The sequence below is a fragment of the Chaetomium fimeti genome, assembly GCF_033439085.1.
Source record: "Chaetomium fimeti strain CBS 168.71 chromosome Unknown B0H64scaffold_6, whole genome shotgun sequence".
Classification (NCBI taxonomy): Eukaryota; Fungi; Ascomycota; class Sordariomycetes; order Sordariales; family Chaetomiaceae; genus Chaetomium; species Chaetomium fimeti.
Window position 1 is genome coordinate 1,118,433 of NW_026944334.1, and position 13,726 is coordinate 1,132,158.

Sequence of the window (13,726 nt, forward strand, 5' to 3'; positions counted from 1 at the left end):
TCGGCGACAGAGAAGCCGCCGGGTTTGGCTAGAAATAGCAGTGCCTTGTCGACTACGCCGTGGTCTTGACACAAGAGACCGCACCAACAAGGTGTTTCCTGGCAGGAGCCGCTGCCGCGCTGTGAACAGAGTGATGACAGTCCCGCCGCAGCTCGAGGAATATAATAATGTTGGGAAGGACAGGCCACAAGGCCTGTACCTCCAGGTGGACTCAATCATCACCGCGACCGCGAAGCCCTGATGTCACCGCCAAAACCCGGTTCGCCTCCCCACGCCGTCGACATCGTCGCCAACGTGCAATAAGGCACTCGGAACCACCCGCATAGCCCATTTGAACCCAGACCACGGCGATATACCATCCCGTCTTTCACAATGGCACCCACCAGCCGGCCCCCAAGCCTCCCCTCGATCCCCGACATCGCCCTCGACCTCGACGAGAAGGCCCAGCTCCTCCCCGAGCTCGAAGAGGTCCTCAGCTCAGGAGGCGAAACCTGCACGACCCTTGACGAGGAAGACGACTTCCGGCCGTCGCGCTCGCACAGCACGCGCACCCAGAACTCGTTCCACCGCCGAATCGTCCTCCCATCCCGCTTCCCCTCCATCAGCAGCAGCCACGCGCCAACAACACTCACCACCCTCCCGCTCACCCCCCGCCGACACGACCCAACCTGCCAAGTCCAACCACTGTACGGCCCCCCTTCCCTCACCCCTCTCCCATATCTAACAAACCCACCCGCTAACCCCCCGCACAGCCAACTCCCCCCCACCCAAAAGACCGTCCACGAGTCGTGGACAATAACGTACCACCACCCGACGCCACGCACCAAAATCCACATCCGCGCGCTGGGCATCACGCTCTGGCGGCAGTTCGACCCGCGCGACGACGAGGGGTCGGTGCTGTCGGTGGTGCCCAACACGCACTTCGGGCAGGCCGAGCTGGCCGCCACGGTCGCGCTGCACGAGGCGAGCGTGACGGCGTGCGCGGCGCGCCGCGGCGGCAGCCGGCCGATGCGCACGCTTTCGAAGCCCAAGATTGTGGGGTCCGCTGGTGGTGGTGGTGGCGGTGGTGCTGGTAAGGGGGGTAGTGGTGATGGTTGGTGGGAGGGCGCGGTGTACGCGGCGGACCTGGAGCGGCGCGTGCGCGCGCTCGACTGGCGCGTGCAGGACGAGATCTACGAGCTGCTCAGCGACCGCGTGCAGAGCAGCAGCAACGCGTTCCGGCGCCGGGATTGGCGGGTCGTGGCGCTGACCGAGGTGCCTGGTGGTGAGCTGACCTACGCGCCGACGGGGTTCAGGGCCTTCGGGGAGCAGAAGAGGGGCTGGTTTGGGTTTGGGAAGGCCAAGAGGTTTAGTGTTAAGGCGAACCGGCGGCCGGACATGCCGGTGACTGAGTATCGTCTGGTGTTGAGAGGAGCCGAGACTAAGACGAATGACCAGGGCTGGGGACACTATAACCGGTACAGTCGGCCATGGCGGGCAGCCGATGAGAAGGAGATTGGGGACAGGAGGCGGTGGTCCAGCTTCACGGGGAAGAGCGAGAAATATGTTGATTTTTGAGCGTGAGCATATCGGTTCGAGGCATAGCGGTTGGAGCATGGACGGCGTTGTTATTGTCTATCATTAAGCTTTCCTATGTCTAGGTCAATGAAGAGATGTCGCACAACTAAAGCTGCAAGGGGTGCCGTCGGCTGATGTCCCGCGTCCTCACGTCGATGCCTGCCACTTCGGCACAAGCTCCGCGTACACGGCCCGTTCCAGCTCATCGTACATCTTGAGAGCTGTGGGGTCATTGTACGGGTAGACATTGACAACCATCGCGGCGCCGATACCCGTCTCACGGTCGATCCACTGCATATTCCGTTAGCAACCTGGCAGACCATCCCATCGCAGAACCGACTCACCCATCGTGAATTGCACATGCCCGACCACATCAAACTCCCCTTCCGCCGCCGTCCCTCCACATCCTCCATATTGATCACACCCCCAATCCCATAATCGACGGGCATGCCCTCGGGCAGCTCAGCGCCAGACCCAAAGGCCCAGAGAATCGCCCGCATCCACTGCCGCTGCGTCTCATCCAGCTGCGGCTTGAACATCTCGTCCACGACCTCCCGCTTCATGATCCCCTCCCCATCCAACCCACCCTTCAGCAGCGCCTGCACCACCTTCCCAAAGTCCGCAGCGGACGAGTACAGCCCAGCCCCACCGCTCTCGCACTGCGGTTCCGCAGGGAACATCTCCGCCCTCTCCGTCAACCCGCCACCCTCCGCATCCCTCTCCGCAATCGGCACAAACCTCCCCTTCTTCCCCTCCCCCACCACCCGTTCCCGAAAGAACCCCGTATCCTCCATCCCCAACCCCCCGCCCAAAACCCCCCCCAAATACTCCCCCAACCTCACCCCCGCAACCCTTTCCAGCACCTGTCCGGCCCAGTCCGTCCCCGTGCTGTAGTACCACCCGGCACCGGGGGCAAACTTGAGCGGCGTGGACCAGCCGGCGAGGGTGCAGCTGCCGACGTGGTCGGCGACGCCGGCCCAGGCGGCCCAGCGCTGCAGGTCCGGGTCGCCCGGGTTGATGCCGAGGCCGGCGGTGTGCGTCAGCAGGTGCCGCAGCGTGACGGGGCTCGTGTTGGGCTCGAGCAGCGGCGCGCCGTCGCGGCTTTTCTTTTCCGAGTCTTTGTCGTCCGAGTCCGCTGTGTTGTCCGAGTCCGCGAAGCCCTTCAGGATCGGCAGCGCGGCGAGCTCCGGCACGCGCGGGCGCAGGTCCTCGTCGAGCGTGACGAGCCCGCGCGAGACCAGGTGCATGACGCAGGCTGTGGTGACCAGCTTGGTCATGGAGGCCATCCAGGTGATGGAGTCGGTTTGGAAGGGGGGTGAGGAGGGGTCGACGCGGGTGCGGCCCGCGGAGCCTTGGTAGATGGGTCCTGTAAGGGGGTCAGGGGGTTAGTCGAGGGACCAAGGGTGGTAAATATGCGGGGTGGTCATGTACCATCTTTACCGACCACAATAAAGGACGCTCCGAGGAGCTTGTCCTTGGTTGCCGTGCCGTCGGCGACGTAGCTTTTGAGGATGCTGTCGAGCTTCTCGGCCATGGTGAAGGGTGGCTCTTGCGGTTGCGTGTAGGTGGCTCGGCGGTTGATGTGAAAAGAACGTGAAGAGTATAAGAGTATTGATCCAACCACACGAATATGTCGTGAGAGAAGGCTTAGGATGTCTCAAAAGTTGGGTTTTGGGGCCAGCCGAAGGGTTAAAATAGACCAATGTTGCGGTTAGACGATGGGTTGAGCATCCAAATCACACGCCAGGAATGCCCCACAGACGTCGAGTACGAAGTACGGATGTGGAGCAAGACTAGCCGTTACGTTACTGTTGATCTGCAGCTACAAGTAACCAAGCTTGAGTCACGCCGGCGTTCAACCAATCGTCGAGCATGCTCGCATCCAAAATTGGAGAGTCGGGGCTGTCCAATGCCCCCCAGGGATCATCTCGATGTCATGGCCAGCGAAGCTTACACAAGTCCTTGAAGGACTTCCCGGCATGTTGCAACCACAATGTTAATAATACTCGTCTCCCGTTCAGAGCCCTGCGAATCCTTCAAGTCTTGGCCGAGAAGAATGGGGAGTCGCTCGACGGTGGCCGGCGATTCGCCATCGTGGGGGCGGCCAAGACGGCTTTCCATGTCGGGACCGAACCCACTGGCAACGGCTTCGAGCAGAGCGGCAGACTCATCAAACAGCTTGAAATAATCGAGCGTGAGCAGCCCTTCCACCTGGGATGTGACCGTCTCATCCAGCAACTCGAGCATTTTGATGGGCGACAGTCGAGAGAGCTCCGAATCGCGTTGGAAGTCCGACTCGGCGTCAGTGGCTTTGCTCACGCCGTTTCCGTCATTAACTTCAGCGGGATCGGTCGTGTCGGTCCCCGGGTGTGCGGGTGCTTTGCGGGCACCTTGCCGCTCAGTGCGCTCGATCTGCAGCCGCTGTGCGGTGAGTTCCCCGAGGTAGTCGACAAAAGGTGCGCGTCTCTCGTCAAAAGCATATCGCTGGTACAGACTCTTCCGTACGGCAACCGCTGGGATTGGGTCATTGCCATTGGTCGAGTGGGCGGTCTCCTTGTCTTGCGCCGGCTTGCCGCCTTTTGCTTCGGCGTACTTGCAGATGATAGCCGTTGCACCCTCTCCGTCTTGTGGCGCGATCTTATGTGTGTCCACGTACTTATCCATGTCCTCCCAGCGAGGGAGGTCCGGGTCTGCTGCGCGGGCGGCATAATACAAGCATGTTGCAGCCTCGACGATAGAGCTGAGCTGGACAAATCCATGCCCTAGCTGGCTGTATACCAGCTTAGCACGGAAGGCAAGCAAACCCGTCCATACAGGCTCATGCCTGAGCAGAAAGAAAGGCTCGGGATCTTCCTCGATCCCAATTTGCCGAAAGCGGGCTTTCTTGTCCTCGAACAGGAAGTCCTCCACCATGTAGTGCTTGGTCTCCCAGAGACGACTGATCCAGGCCCGCTTGAATTCGTGGTCCTTGCGATACTTGATTGGGTTGTATTTCTCGAGCGCTGCTTTGAGTTTCGTGGCGGTGGTCTGCAATTCCTCAAACGGTTTGTCATGGTCAGACTCCATGATGTTGCGGATGTCCACCCATAGGTGCAGAGAAAATATCAGGGACGAGTTGTAGCTGTTCTTCTTCAAGCAATCCTGAAAGTCCAGCAAGAGCAGGGACTCGGCGGGCAGCACCGGTGGTTCCTGCTGATTGACCTTGAGGGCCTTTAGATGGGCCCCTTCGAGGATAATCTGGTTGGTCACCAACGACTCGAAAGTTTTCCACTCATCTAAGGTCCTAGCACCGTAGACAGTGGGGGTGCGATGAGACGGGGCCAACATCGGCACCTTTCCCGGGGGTATCGACTCTAGGGTCCGTTGCAGGGTGAAATGCGATTCTAGCGCCAACCAGTCGGACTCGTCCTTCCAAATACGCTCGTCTTGTTCGTCGTCGGTGAGATCGTCGTACGAGGCGTAGTCGATGTGGTCGATTCCGTAGTGGTAGAAGAGCATACTCATCATGAAGTCGTATCTCGCTAACTCCGGGCTCAGGGGCCTCAGTTCCCGGACGAGGTCGTACTCCAGCTGATGGAAGAGCTCGAAGGCGGCGTTGGTGACGACGGCCAGCGTGTCGAGCGGCACAGACCTATCGTACCAGTAGTCGCACCACCGCTCTGCGACATGGCTCCGGATGGCGTTGAAGTCCTCGAAAAAGCAATAGACCATCATGTAGAGATCGAACTCGTCGTCCTCGTCCTCTTCTTCGCCGGGTAACCCAAAGCGGAACTTGTCCACCCAAGAGGTGCCGTCCTTGGTCTTGGCCGCTGCCTTCTCCGGCTTTGTCTCGTGCTTTTTGGGCTTCCCCATTTTCTTTCCGCCCTTCTTCTTCCCAGCTTTCTGCGGCCCTCCCTTGAGCTCGGCAGCCGGGGCTTCTTCCTCGAGCTGGTCTGCCGCGGCGTCATCGGCGGTGGTTGGGTCGGTTTGCAGTTCGAGGAAGGCGAACATGTTACTCAGGTCCGACGTAGCAACCCGAGTGTTATCGGTCGATTTTGGTTTGCGCTGGTTGCTTCCGCCAGCCTTGACGAGGACTTCCAACCTGGCCAGGACTCGTTCGAGGACGCTGATGATGTGGGCATGGTTGGCGTTGCTCTGCCTGAGCTTCTCATCGTCGGTGTCTTTGGCAGAGCTACTGAAAAAGCTGAAGCTCTTCTTCCGCAGGCTGACGACGTCGCGGAGGATGTTAAGGGCAGATTCGGGAACGTCGTCGGGGGTGGCATTATCAACAACGCGTTGGGCGAGGACTTCGAGTTGGCTCCAATGGACGAACTTGCCCGTCCCTGTGTCGAAAGTCATCCCAACGCCAGTCCCTGCAGACTTGGCTTTCTTCTTCTGGCGACGCGACTGCTGGGGTGCCGACTCTGCATCGCCTGCTGCTTCGTCTTGTTTTCCTCCGGCGTCGTCATTCTTTCGCGTCAATAGCTTCTCGGCCGTCTGCTTTAGCCAGCTGGTGAACTGCGCCTGGCCGAGCTTGTAGCGGCGCCATGTCCCCATGCCATTGAGTTTGTTGGGGGACTCCATCGCGAATGCAGCCGGTCTTTCAAGAACCTTGAAGGGAGAGCGAGACTCGCGATCGATGGCGGGGTGATGGTTACGACCCGAGCATCCACAGACAGGTGCTTGCTGCTGTGACAGCCGAGCGTGGAGTTGGGTGGGTCCCCTGGCCGAACCCCGCGTTCGCGAAAAGGCGCGTCCCGCTCGTTTGTGAACCTTAACTAATTTACTCGCGACACGCGACGAATCTTCCGCACCGCCCATTCAACATCATGATCTATTCAACACCACGATGGGCACATCACAACTCTCCAGCCACCACAGGCCCATCTTCAACGTTCACCTGCCGGCCGTATCCGCCTCGTCGCTCCGTTACGGCACTTGGCATGAGACAACGGTTGATCTGAGGAGCCCTGCCTAGGGTCCTTGGCCGAGATATCTCGGTACCTAGGTATTCACTACTGTGTAGAGAGATGTCACTTTCTCGTTCGAGAGTGCCCTCGGCCGAGGAATCATTTGTCGCTATCCACAGTCCGCGTCCGCGTCGGCACCGCTTGGCTCCGGTTCACCGTTGTTCCCCGCTGTCTCGGCACTTGACCGAGGACGGGGTGTATGACCCGCGACGGGACAAACTTGGTGATTCCCCGCGAAAGTCCTCCACGAAGTATAGGATCTCGCCCGTTCTGTCTTTCTCTGCCACAGCGCGAACAGTGCGTCTTGAATCGGATAAGACCGTGGTTGAGCGTGGCGCCGATTGCATGCATGGGACTTCCCCATCCCCTCCTCCGCTGTATCTGGACCGCTATTCTCCATTGGATCTTGATCGTCCAAATATTGCCCGGGTTTGACAAGGAAAGCAAACTGTCCCGGGCGGTTGGGACCGTCCCGAGACTCTAACTGGGTAGCGCTTGACTGCCGAAGCGCCGCGTACGCCACCTTGGCACAGCATCACAATCCGCCGGTATCTGACCGCCAGCCAGGGCGACGCGGGCCACAGAACACCCGATCTCCGTTCCCAGACAACGCAGAACAGCATTCGGTTCCGGATCACGGGGTCCTCCAGGGCTCCCACACATGAGAATCCCATGCCAGCGGGATATACGTGTTGCTTCATGCCAGTGGGCTCGCCTTTCTATATCATTCTCTGTCGCCCAGATCTGAGTCCCGAGATCAACCCGAAAATCTTCGGAAGTATGGAGGAGGCGTAGCATAATCCAAGCTACCCGGTGATGTGAGTAAATGGTTCGTGGGTGATGCCGTGCGGGAGAGGGGCCGAGGATCGGTGCGGCAAGACAGATGGAACATCCCGCCAACCCAGGAGTCTGCTTGATTCAGCTGGTGACATGTTCTCCTTTGGCGTCCCGCACGGCCGTTACCCCTTCCCTTCACCATGCCATTTTTGGGGTTGCGTAGCGAGCCATTCCTTGCGACAAAAGCCGCTTCGACCGCGGGACCCGAATACGCAATGAGATGCCTGACTTGTGCCGGTATGTGATAACCACATGCCTTGGCATCACAAGTCATTCGCGCCCAGTTCGCAACCAAGACAGGCGTTGGCAAACGTGTCCCAACCTGCGCAAGCCACTTTCGACCGACATACTGCGTCCCTCGAGGTTTGGCACAAGGTCCTCGGTTGGCAACATTACCACCCTGAATCAGGATTTCAGCAATCCATCTTCGAATCGATCCACGACACGATCTCATCTCGATGCGAGCGCCTAGATCTCTCCCATCGACACGTTGCCACCATGCCAAGTGCTGCGAGGGCATGTCCCAGGGTAGTGCCCCAGGTTCTGGGCACGCCTCTCGTTGTCTGTCTGCCGGCCAGAGTGCCCCCACTGTGCTGCACAAGGACGAAAGTGGAAAAGGCTGTTTAATAGCTGACGTCAAAACGGAGGTCGGCACCAACAAGACTCGTGACAGGAGGACGCTAACTATCCGTTAATGGCGCCTTGTACCTTTGAGATGCTTCATCAGTAGACACCTAGACGAGCTAATAGCAGCCCACTGCATATGCCCTCTTGGGCACCTCGGATGGTGCACCCCCCAAACCACACTAGGCTGTCGAGCAGCCGGCTGAGGTCGATGACGATGTATGACTCCACAACTTCACATGAAGGCCGCTTGACAAGCGACACATGCGGAAAGGCCCTTCACCCTCGCCGTTGACACGCAGACGACCGGTCAGCTAGCGAGTTCTCAGACCGGTCATGATTCCCAGAAGTGCAGTTCTGGACCACTTTAATCATGACACCCTGGGGAGCCTGGGATACTCAACCACCAGTAGACGAGGGTGGAGAAAACGCCGTCGACCAATGCACGGCTCTTCCAAACGAGTAACCCCTCGCATGTATGGAAGTGAGAAACCCCTTCGGGACTCGCTCGCAACAGCGATGCATGCCCCTGATCTCCATGTCTGAAATGCTCCACTGCGTTGGCCGTTGGATCGACGAAAACGGATCGCAGAACTCCATTCGGTTATCCAGAGACGGCCCCGTCATGTCTCGCGCCAGACAGTATCATAAAATAACCGAAAGACTGTCTGCGGCGAGTCTGGGTCACATGAGCTTGCCGAGATGCGGCCCTGATGGGGAGCCCGGCAAGGAGAAGCAAACAAAACATGTTTCACAGGTATTATCCAACCCCTGTCCATATCCAGTATTTTGGGCCTTCTCAATTCAGCCCCTCTCCTGCGAACCCACAAACAAGGCTCTCGGAAAGACTAATCATGGTGCGACATGATCGCCCACCGTTGACGGTTGCCCACCGGCGAGACCCATCCTTACCAAATCAAGAAAATGAAAAACGACTGGTCGTATATCTCGAGACGTCTCCGCGGCTTGTTTGTACTTACCCCTGCCGTTTCAAGGGCGCGTTAAGCCTCCATAGTACGAAGCAAACGATCTCCCCTAAGCCGAGACACCGAGGAGACTTCGCGGATGAGCTTCGGTGTTGGGAATGTCCAGTCGATCGATACCGTGCCCCTGAAAACGGGAGCTGCCGGGGCAATGCCTCGTCCATTCCGGCATCGAAAGCGGCAGGGAGCTGTGCTGACTCCCAGAAACAGCCAACAGCCCGTTCGTAATCCGGACTACCCCCTGTTTCTGCTTTTCACACGCCTCGCCCCCCCTCCACAACGAGTCGGAGAGCTCCGACGAACCGAACGTTGGTCGATAAGCGACGAGGGTGAAGTGGGGTCCTCTCGGAACGGCTGCCGGAGAGCGGCCCACCCGGGGTCGAGCCGGGCCAGGGCGGGCCTCGTTTTCCGGAGTCAAAAGTCCTGCCCGGGGGAGGCCGGATATCCCGGGGACCCCGGGGACTTGGCATCTCCGGACCTTCCCCCCCCCTCGTTCCTTTGCGGAACGCAACCGCGATGCGGGGGAAGACCCCTTGCCGTGGGGGTTCCACCCCATCTTGTTTGGTACGGGCTGACTTCCCCGGTGTGGGAGGACTTGGCCTCACGGTGACTATCGATGTCGGAGCCCGATAGGGAAGGGGAAGGATGGGGGAAAGGAAGCATGGCGGTGAATAGAGAAAGTGCCGACAGAAGGCCATGACTCGCCGAGCCCTGGAGTTACCGGCATTTCCGACACGGGTTCACGAGTCGGGATTTTTCGGCCATGCATCATCTCTTGTCTCCCATACAGTTTGTGAGGTCCTATCCTCAACGGCGGCTGAGCCCGGAGGGTTGCTTGAAGTTTTGGCTCAACCTAAATGTCCATTTCCGCTGCTGGAGTAACGAGCCGCATGAATTTGGTCTCTTCGAGCTTGACTAGACGCTCTCAGTTCACGTCAGAGATTCGAGGTTTGCTGCAGCGCGATCGTCTTGATCCTCGTCTCACCTCCACGCCGCAGGGGGCGGCAGGCCACGCGGATTTGTTATCCAACCAGGAGCTCACCGGTCGAAACACCGCCCCCGTGGGGGCCAGCATTCGCCGGTAATTCGGCCCAGAAGTGAATAAAATCCACGAGGGAATTTTCTGGTATGCGCTTGTCAGACTGAACAGTCCTTCGGACAACCAAAAAAGGGAATTCTGGACTTGCCTCAATAACCCGCAAACAGGGTCAAGGAGCCGGGAGAAGTACCCCCGAGTCCGGGCTGGGTGCATGGGTAGGTGGTAACGGAGAGCGTTGGGGTAACGGCAAATTGGGGATGACGGGTGGGACGCTGAAACGGTTTTCATCTCGGGCGAACAATCACGACGGCATGGAGCAACACGACTGACTGACTGACACCCATCCATATACAGAGACATGCTCGGTAATTGATTTGGGACAGCGCTGCAAGGAGGGCGTGAGGAGGGTTCGGATAATGGAGGTCGGAGGTGGGGGGCACCTCCTTGACCTCCTCTTGCTTCCGCTCCCCCACGGAAACCGGTGCAGTGCTCTGGGCGTATGGTGGCCAGCGAAATCCGCACGCGTATCCGAGCATCACAATGAAGGGACCGAACTCCAGAAGATGACCGGTGAAGGCCATCCACCAGAAGTCGTGAATCATGACAGCAGCCCGCTACCGGGAATGGCCCGCTCCCGGCTCTGCCGTGCTGTTGTCATCCTCACCCAAGCGAGAATGAAGAGCACCTGGATTTGAGTTGCATCAGCAACCTCGATTAGTTCGACATCCCGCTGGCCGTTACCAAGACCAGGCTTCGCTGCCTCCGTTTTCACAGACCAAGGTACCAATGCGGCACGAGTTGCCGCCCAACTTGGAGGGTGACTCGTGGCTCAATCTCCCAAAAGAGGTCTTAGCACAGCCCTGCTATAAGCCGGTGAGCCGGCAGCTTGGGCGGGTGCAACCTCATCTGCGAACATGGGGGGTTTGAGAATGGTAACCCGGGCCGCCTTCTCCACAGGAAGTGGGTGGGGTCTTCCCGCCGTGGTTCGAAGTTTTTGTTCGCAACACGACGAGCGATCTCTTTCGCAAAGCCGGGGGAAAGACCACTGGTGGAATTTGGCGGCCTCGCATGAACGACCCGTGAACGTTGGACGGAGGACATATGTACATATGCTGCTTCGAGACTCGGGACTAGGTTTGTCAGCGTGGGGAGTCTCAGGGACTTGCTGCCAGCGACTGAAACAAAAGGCTTGGCGGGTTGTGGCAAGGGGGTGAGATCGCAACAGGCCGCTGCATGTCATCCGCTTTGATACCCGAGCACCTCCGGGCGGCCCACAGGCAGAGGCAGACGCCCCAAGAACCGATGTGCACAGGAGTTCCCAGCCACCGTAATGGCTCGATCCTGGGAATGCCCGAGGAGGAGGGGCGGGATAGCGAGTCGCCCGGACACCGTTGTAAGATGGTTCTGGCTGAGCCGTCACTACACAGTACGGTGGTATCAGCACACCACCACGGACAAGCACCCACCCCAATCTCAAGAGACGAACATGGCATGTTGCCAGCCTCGAGCCCAACAGGGTTCGACTCCTGGCCGAGTTTGGGCCCTAGCTGAAGTGAGATCAGATACTGCATCCCAAGGGAATGCAGCCATCCATCGTGTTTCAAACATCGATAACTACGACAATATCAGCATCTCAAGAGAAGCGGGCGGCCGTGGTTCAAGTTGTCGCATGTCGCTCCTCGATATCACTAGGGTACCAATTATGGTTGCAAGAGCCGCGGCGCTCTGGGGTTGCAGGAGTTGTTCAGACAGCCCCTGGCTGCCGGCACTCAGCTGCGAGGAGCCGTCGTGCGTGGTGCATGTTGCCGTTCTATGTACGGTTTCTGCGAGGGAGCCGTTTGGGATGAGCTTGTGCGACCACACCCGGGTGAGACAGAATCAGGGTTGGCTGCCGGCCGGTAACATCGAGACATGCCGGTGAAGTGGCTGGTGGCTCTCGTGATTTAGGCTGAGAGTGTGCACAGAGGAGTGCCATTCGAAGCAATCAACGGGGGACGAATCGTGAAACGCCCCGAAAGGACGAGCCGGTACGGTTGGAGAGGCAGTCGGCAGGCCATGGGACAAAAACCATCGCCATCGCTCCCGAACTCGGCCAGACGGACCGAAGAAGGTGAGGAAGCCAGCAAGTGAAACGCTTCAGAATGCACAGAAACCCCTGTTGCCGAATATTCCGCATGAATTGATTGCCTTCCACATCTTCCATCGGGGATCTTCGAAGTGCCGTCTCCGCACCCCGGGAGAAATGAGTGAACTGGCAAGGTCGATCCCACCCAAGCTCCTCCTGACCGACACCGAGACGGGCGAGCGGCCGGTTGAGCGACCACTCCGTTCCCAGAGGCAAACTGCCGTGCAGCGACTTGTCGTCAGGTGACAAGAGCGGAATGGCAAGCTGCGCCGTTGTTTTCTCCGTCAGGTGTAGTTATCCTCCATTAGCAAGCTTGAAGTTTGATCATCTTCCACGCCGCAAAAGCTCCCTTGCTTGGTGTGCTGGTGGTGTTCTTGTACTGTGTATGTACGATATGCGCCCTCGCCGGGAAATCCTCAAAATCCGTGGACCATGGAACAACTGTGGGAGGTCCGGCTAGGCTTTCGGTGTGACGGCAGGCGACAGGCACGATCGAATCGATCTCCGATTTGTGACAGGTCTCTTTCTGCCTCCCGATTTGGAAATCGGGCGTCGACTCGGAACCTGGTTTTTCTTTTGGAAACTCCTTGCATCTGCAACGGGATCCTAGCGAAAATGGACTCGGCCGTAGACACAGCAGAGACAGATTGAGATTGACCTAGCTCATTGAAAATGAAAGTCGATGTTGTTCCAATTCGATCTTTGGGGACTCTCAGGAGCGCAACCGGCAGCCAATCGACGTACAGCATTCCAGCAGGCATCAGCACATCGGGCGGAACCCGCCGAGCGAGGCAAGAACCACTGGCACCGAGAGGGAGCATAGCGGGTCCCTCAACAACAAAAGAACGAAATCATCGAGTACCTTACCAAATACCTGTACTGGTAGCATAAAGCCTATCGCAAGCCGATTGGGGGTTTCTCCGTCTCTCCCCGGGTGCGCACAGCTACCTCGACCATTTGCGACGAATAGGTAAAGGTACCTTGCGAGATTACCTGAGTTGTCCCTCGCAGCGAGGTCTGACCGTCGACGCTGGTGTTCCACTGCCCCGCCTCCCTACCTCCACAGGAGCTCCCGTCCCTCCCTCACCTAACCCCAGTGATCCTGTGCCGCACAACAGCACCGTCCCTCAACTGCATGAGCTGCACTTGGCCGAGCACTACGGGAAACTGGACCTGGGTTTTCTGTCCCACGTTGCAGGAGTTGCTGCGGCCAAGATGACCGGCACAGGCCCACAGTGTGACTCGCTGAAGGAGCCATTAATGAGCAGCAACCCACCCTTGCTCCCCCGTCATCTTCATTGCCACATCTGAACCGCATGCACCAAACTCGACGACGGCCTCACTCATTCTTCCCACTTGATTCACCCTTTGTGCTAACATTGGCAGCCCGCTGGCGCAGTTTCCCGAGCTACCGCTCCCGAATGATCACTTCGTCCGAAACTCCCCGCGGCATGGGGTCGAACCCCTTCACTGGGCGGGGAAGGGGGGAGGGATAGGCGAGTTTGCGCAAAATGATCAAGCAGGTTGGTTCCGATCGAGAACTGCACGGCCGGTTTTCGGTACCGACCGACCACGGCGGTCCGGTCTTGAATACTACCACCGAATGCCGATG

General features: G+C 58.6%; 4 protein-coding genes across 4 annotated transcripts; 1 reads left to right on the forward strand and 3 right to left on the reverse strand.

The window, feature by feature from the left end:
• Window positions 1-372: 372 nt before the first annotated feature.
• On the forward strand, window positions 373-1,849 carry B0H64DRAFT_465280 (uncharacterized protein; the record flags this gene model as incomplete). Its single annotated transcript, XM_062807663.1, has 2 exons — window positions 373-686; window positions 753-1,849. The coding sequence occupies 2 exons, from the start codon at window positions 373-375 to the stop codon at window positions 1,555-1,557; spliced, it is 1,119 nt and encodes a 372-aa protein (XP_062656708.1). The 3' UTR covers window positions 1,558-1,849.
• On the reverse strand, window positions 1,705-3,299 carry B0H64DRAFT_465283 (beta-lactamase/transpeptidase-like protein; the record flags this gene model as incomplete). The annotated part of the gene is made up of 3 exons (XM_062807664.1): window positions 2,989-3,299; window positions 1,902-2,923; window positions 1,705-1,848 (listed from the first exon to the last, which is right to left on the reverse strand). The coding sequence occupies exons 1-3, from the start codon at window positions 3,089-3,091 to the stop codon at window positions 1,705-1,707; spliced, it is 1,269 nt and encodes a 422-aa protein (XP_062656709.1). The 5' UTR covers window positions 3,092-3,299.
• A 208-nt stretch (window positions 3,300-3,507) lies between these two features.
• On the reverse strand, window positions 3,508-6,120 carry B0H64DRAFT_327907 (uncharacterized protein; the record flags this gene model as incomplete). The annotated part of the gene is made up of 1 exon (XM_062800811.1): window positions 3,508-6,120. The coding sequence occupies one exon, from the start codon at window positions 6,118-6,120 to the stop codon at window positions 3,508-3,510; it is 2,613 nt and encodes an 870-aa protein (XP_062656710.1).
• Window positions 6,121-7,181: 1,061 nt separating this feature from the next.
• B0H64DRAFT_403706 (uncharacterized protein) lies at window positions 7,182-8,250 on the reverse strand. The gene has a single exon (XM_062804332.1). The coding sequence runs from the start codon at window positions 7,861-7,863 to the stop codon at window positions 7,264-7,266; it is 600 nt and encodes a 199-aa protein (XP_062656711.1). The 5' UTR covers window positions 7,864-8,250; the 3' UTR covers window positions 7,182-7,263.
• Window positions 8,251-13,726: the final 5,476 nt, after the last annotated feature.

Coding starts and splice junctions, on each gene's coding strand:
- B0H64DRAFT_403706 (XM_062804332.1), bottom strand. CDS start 7,863: ATGCCCTCGCAGCACTTGGCATGGTGGCAACGTGTCGATGGGAGAGAT.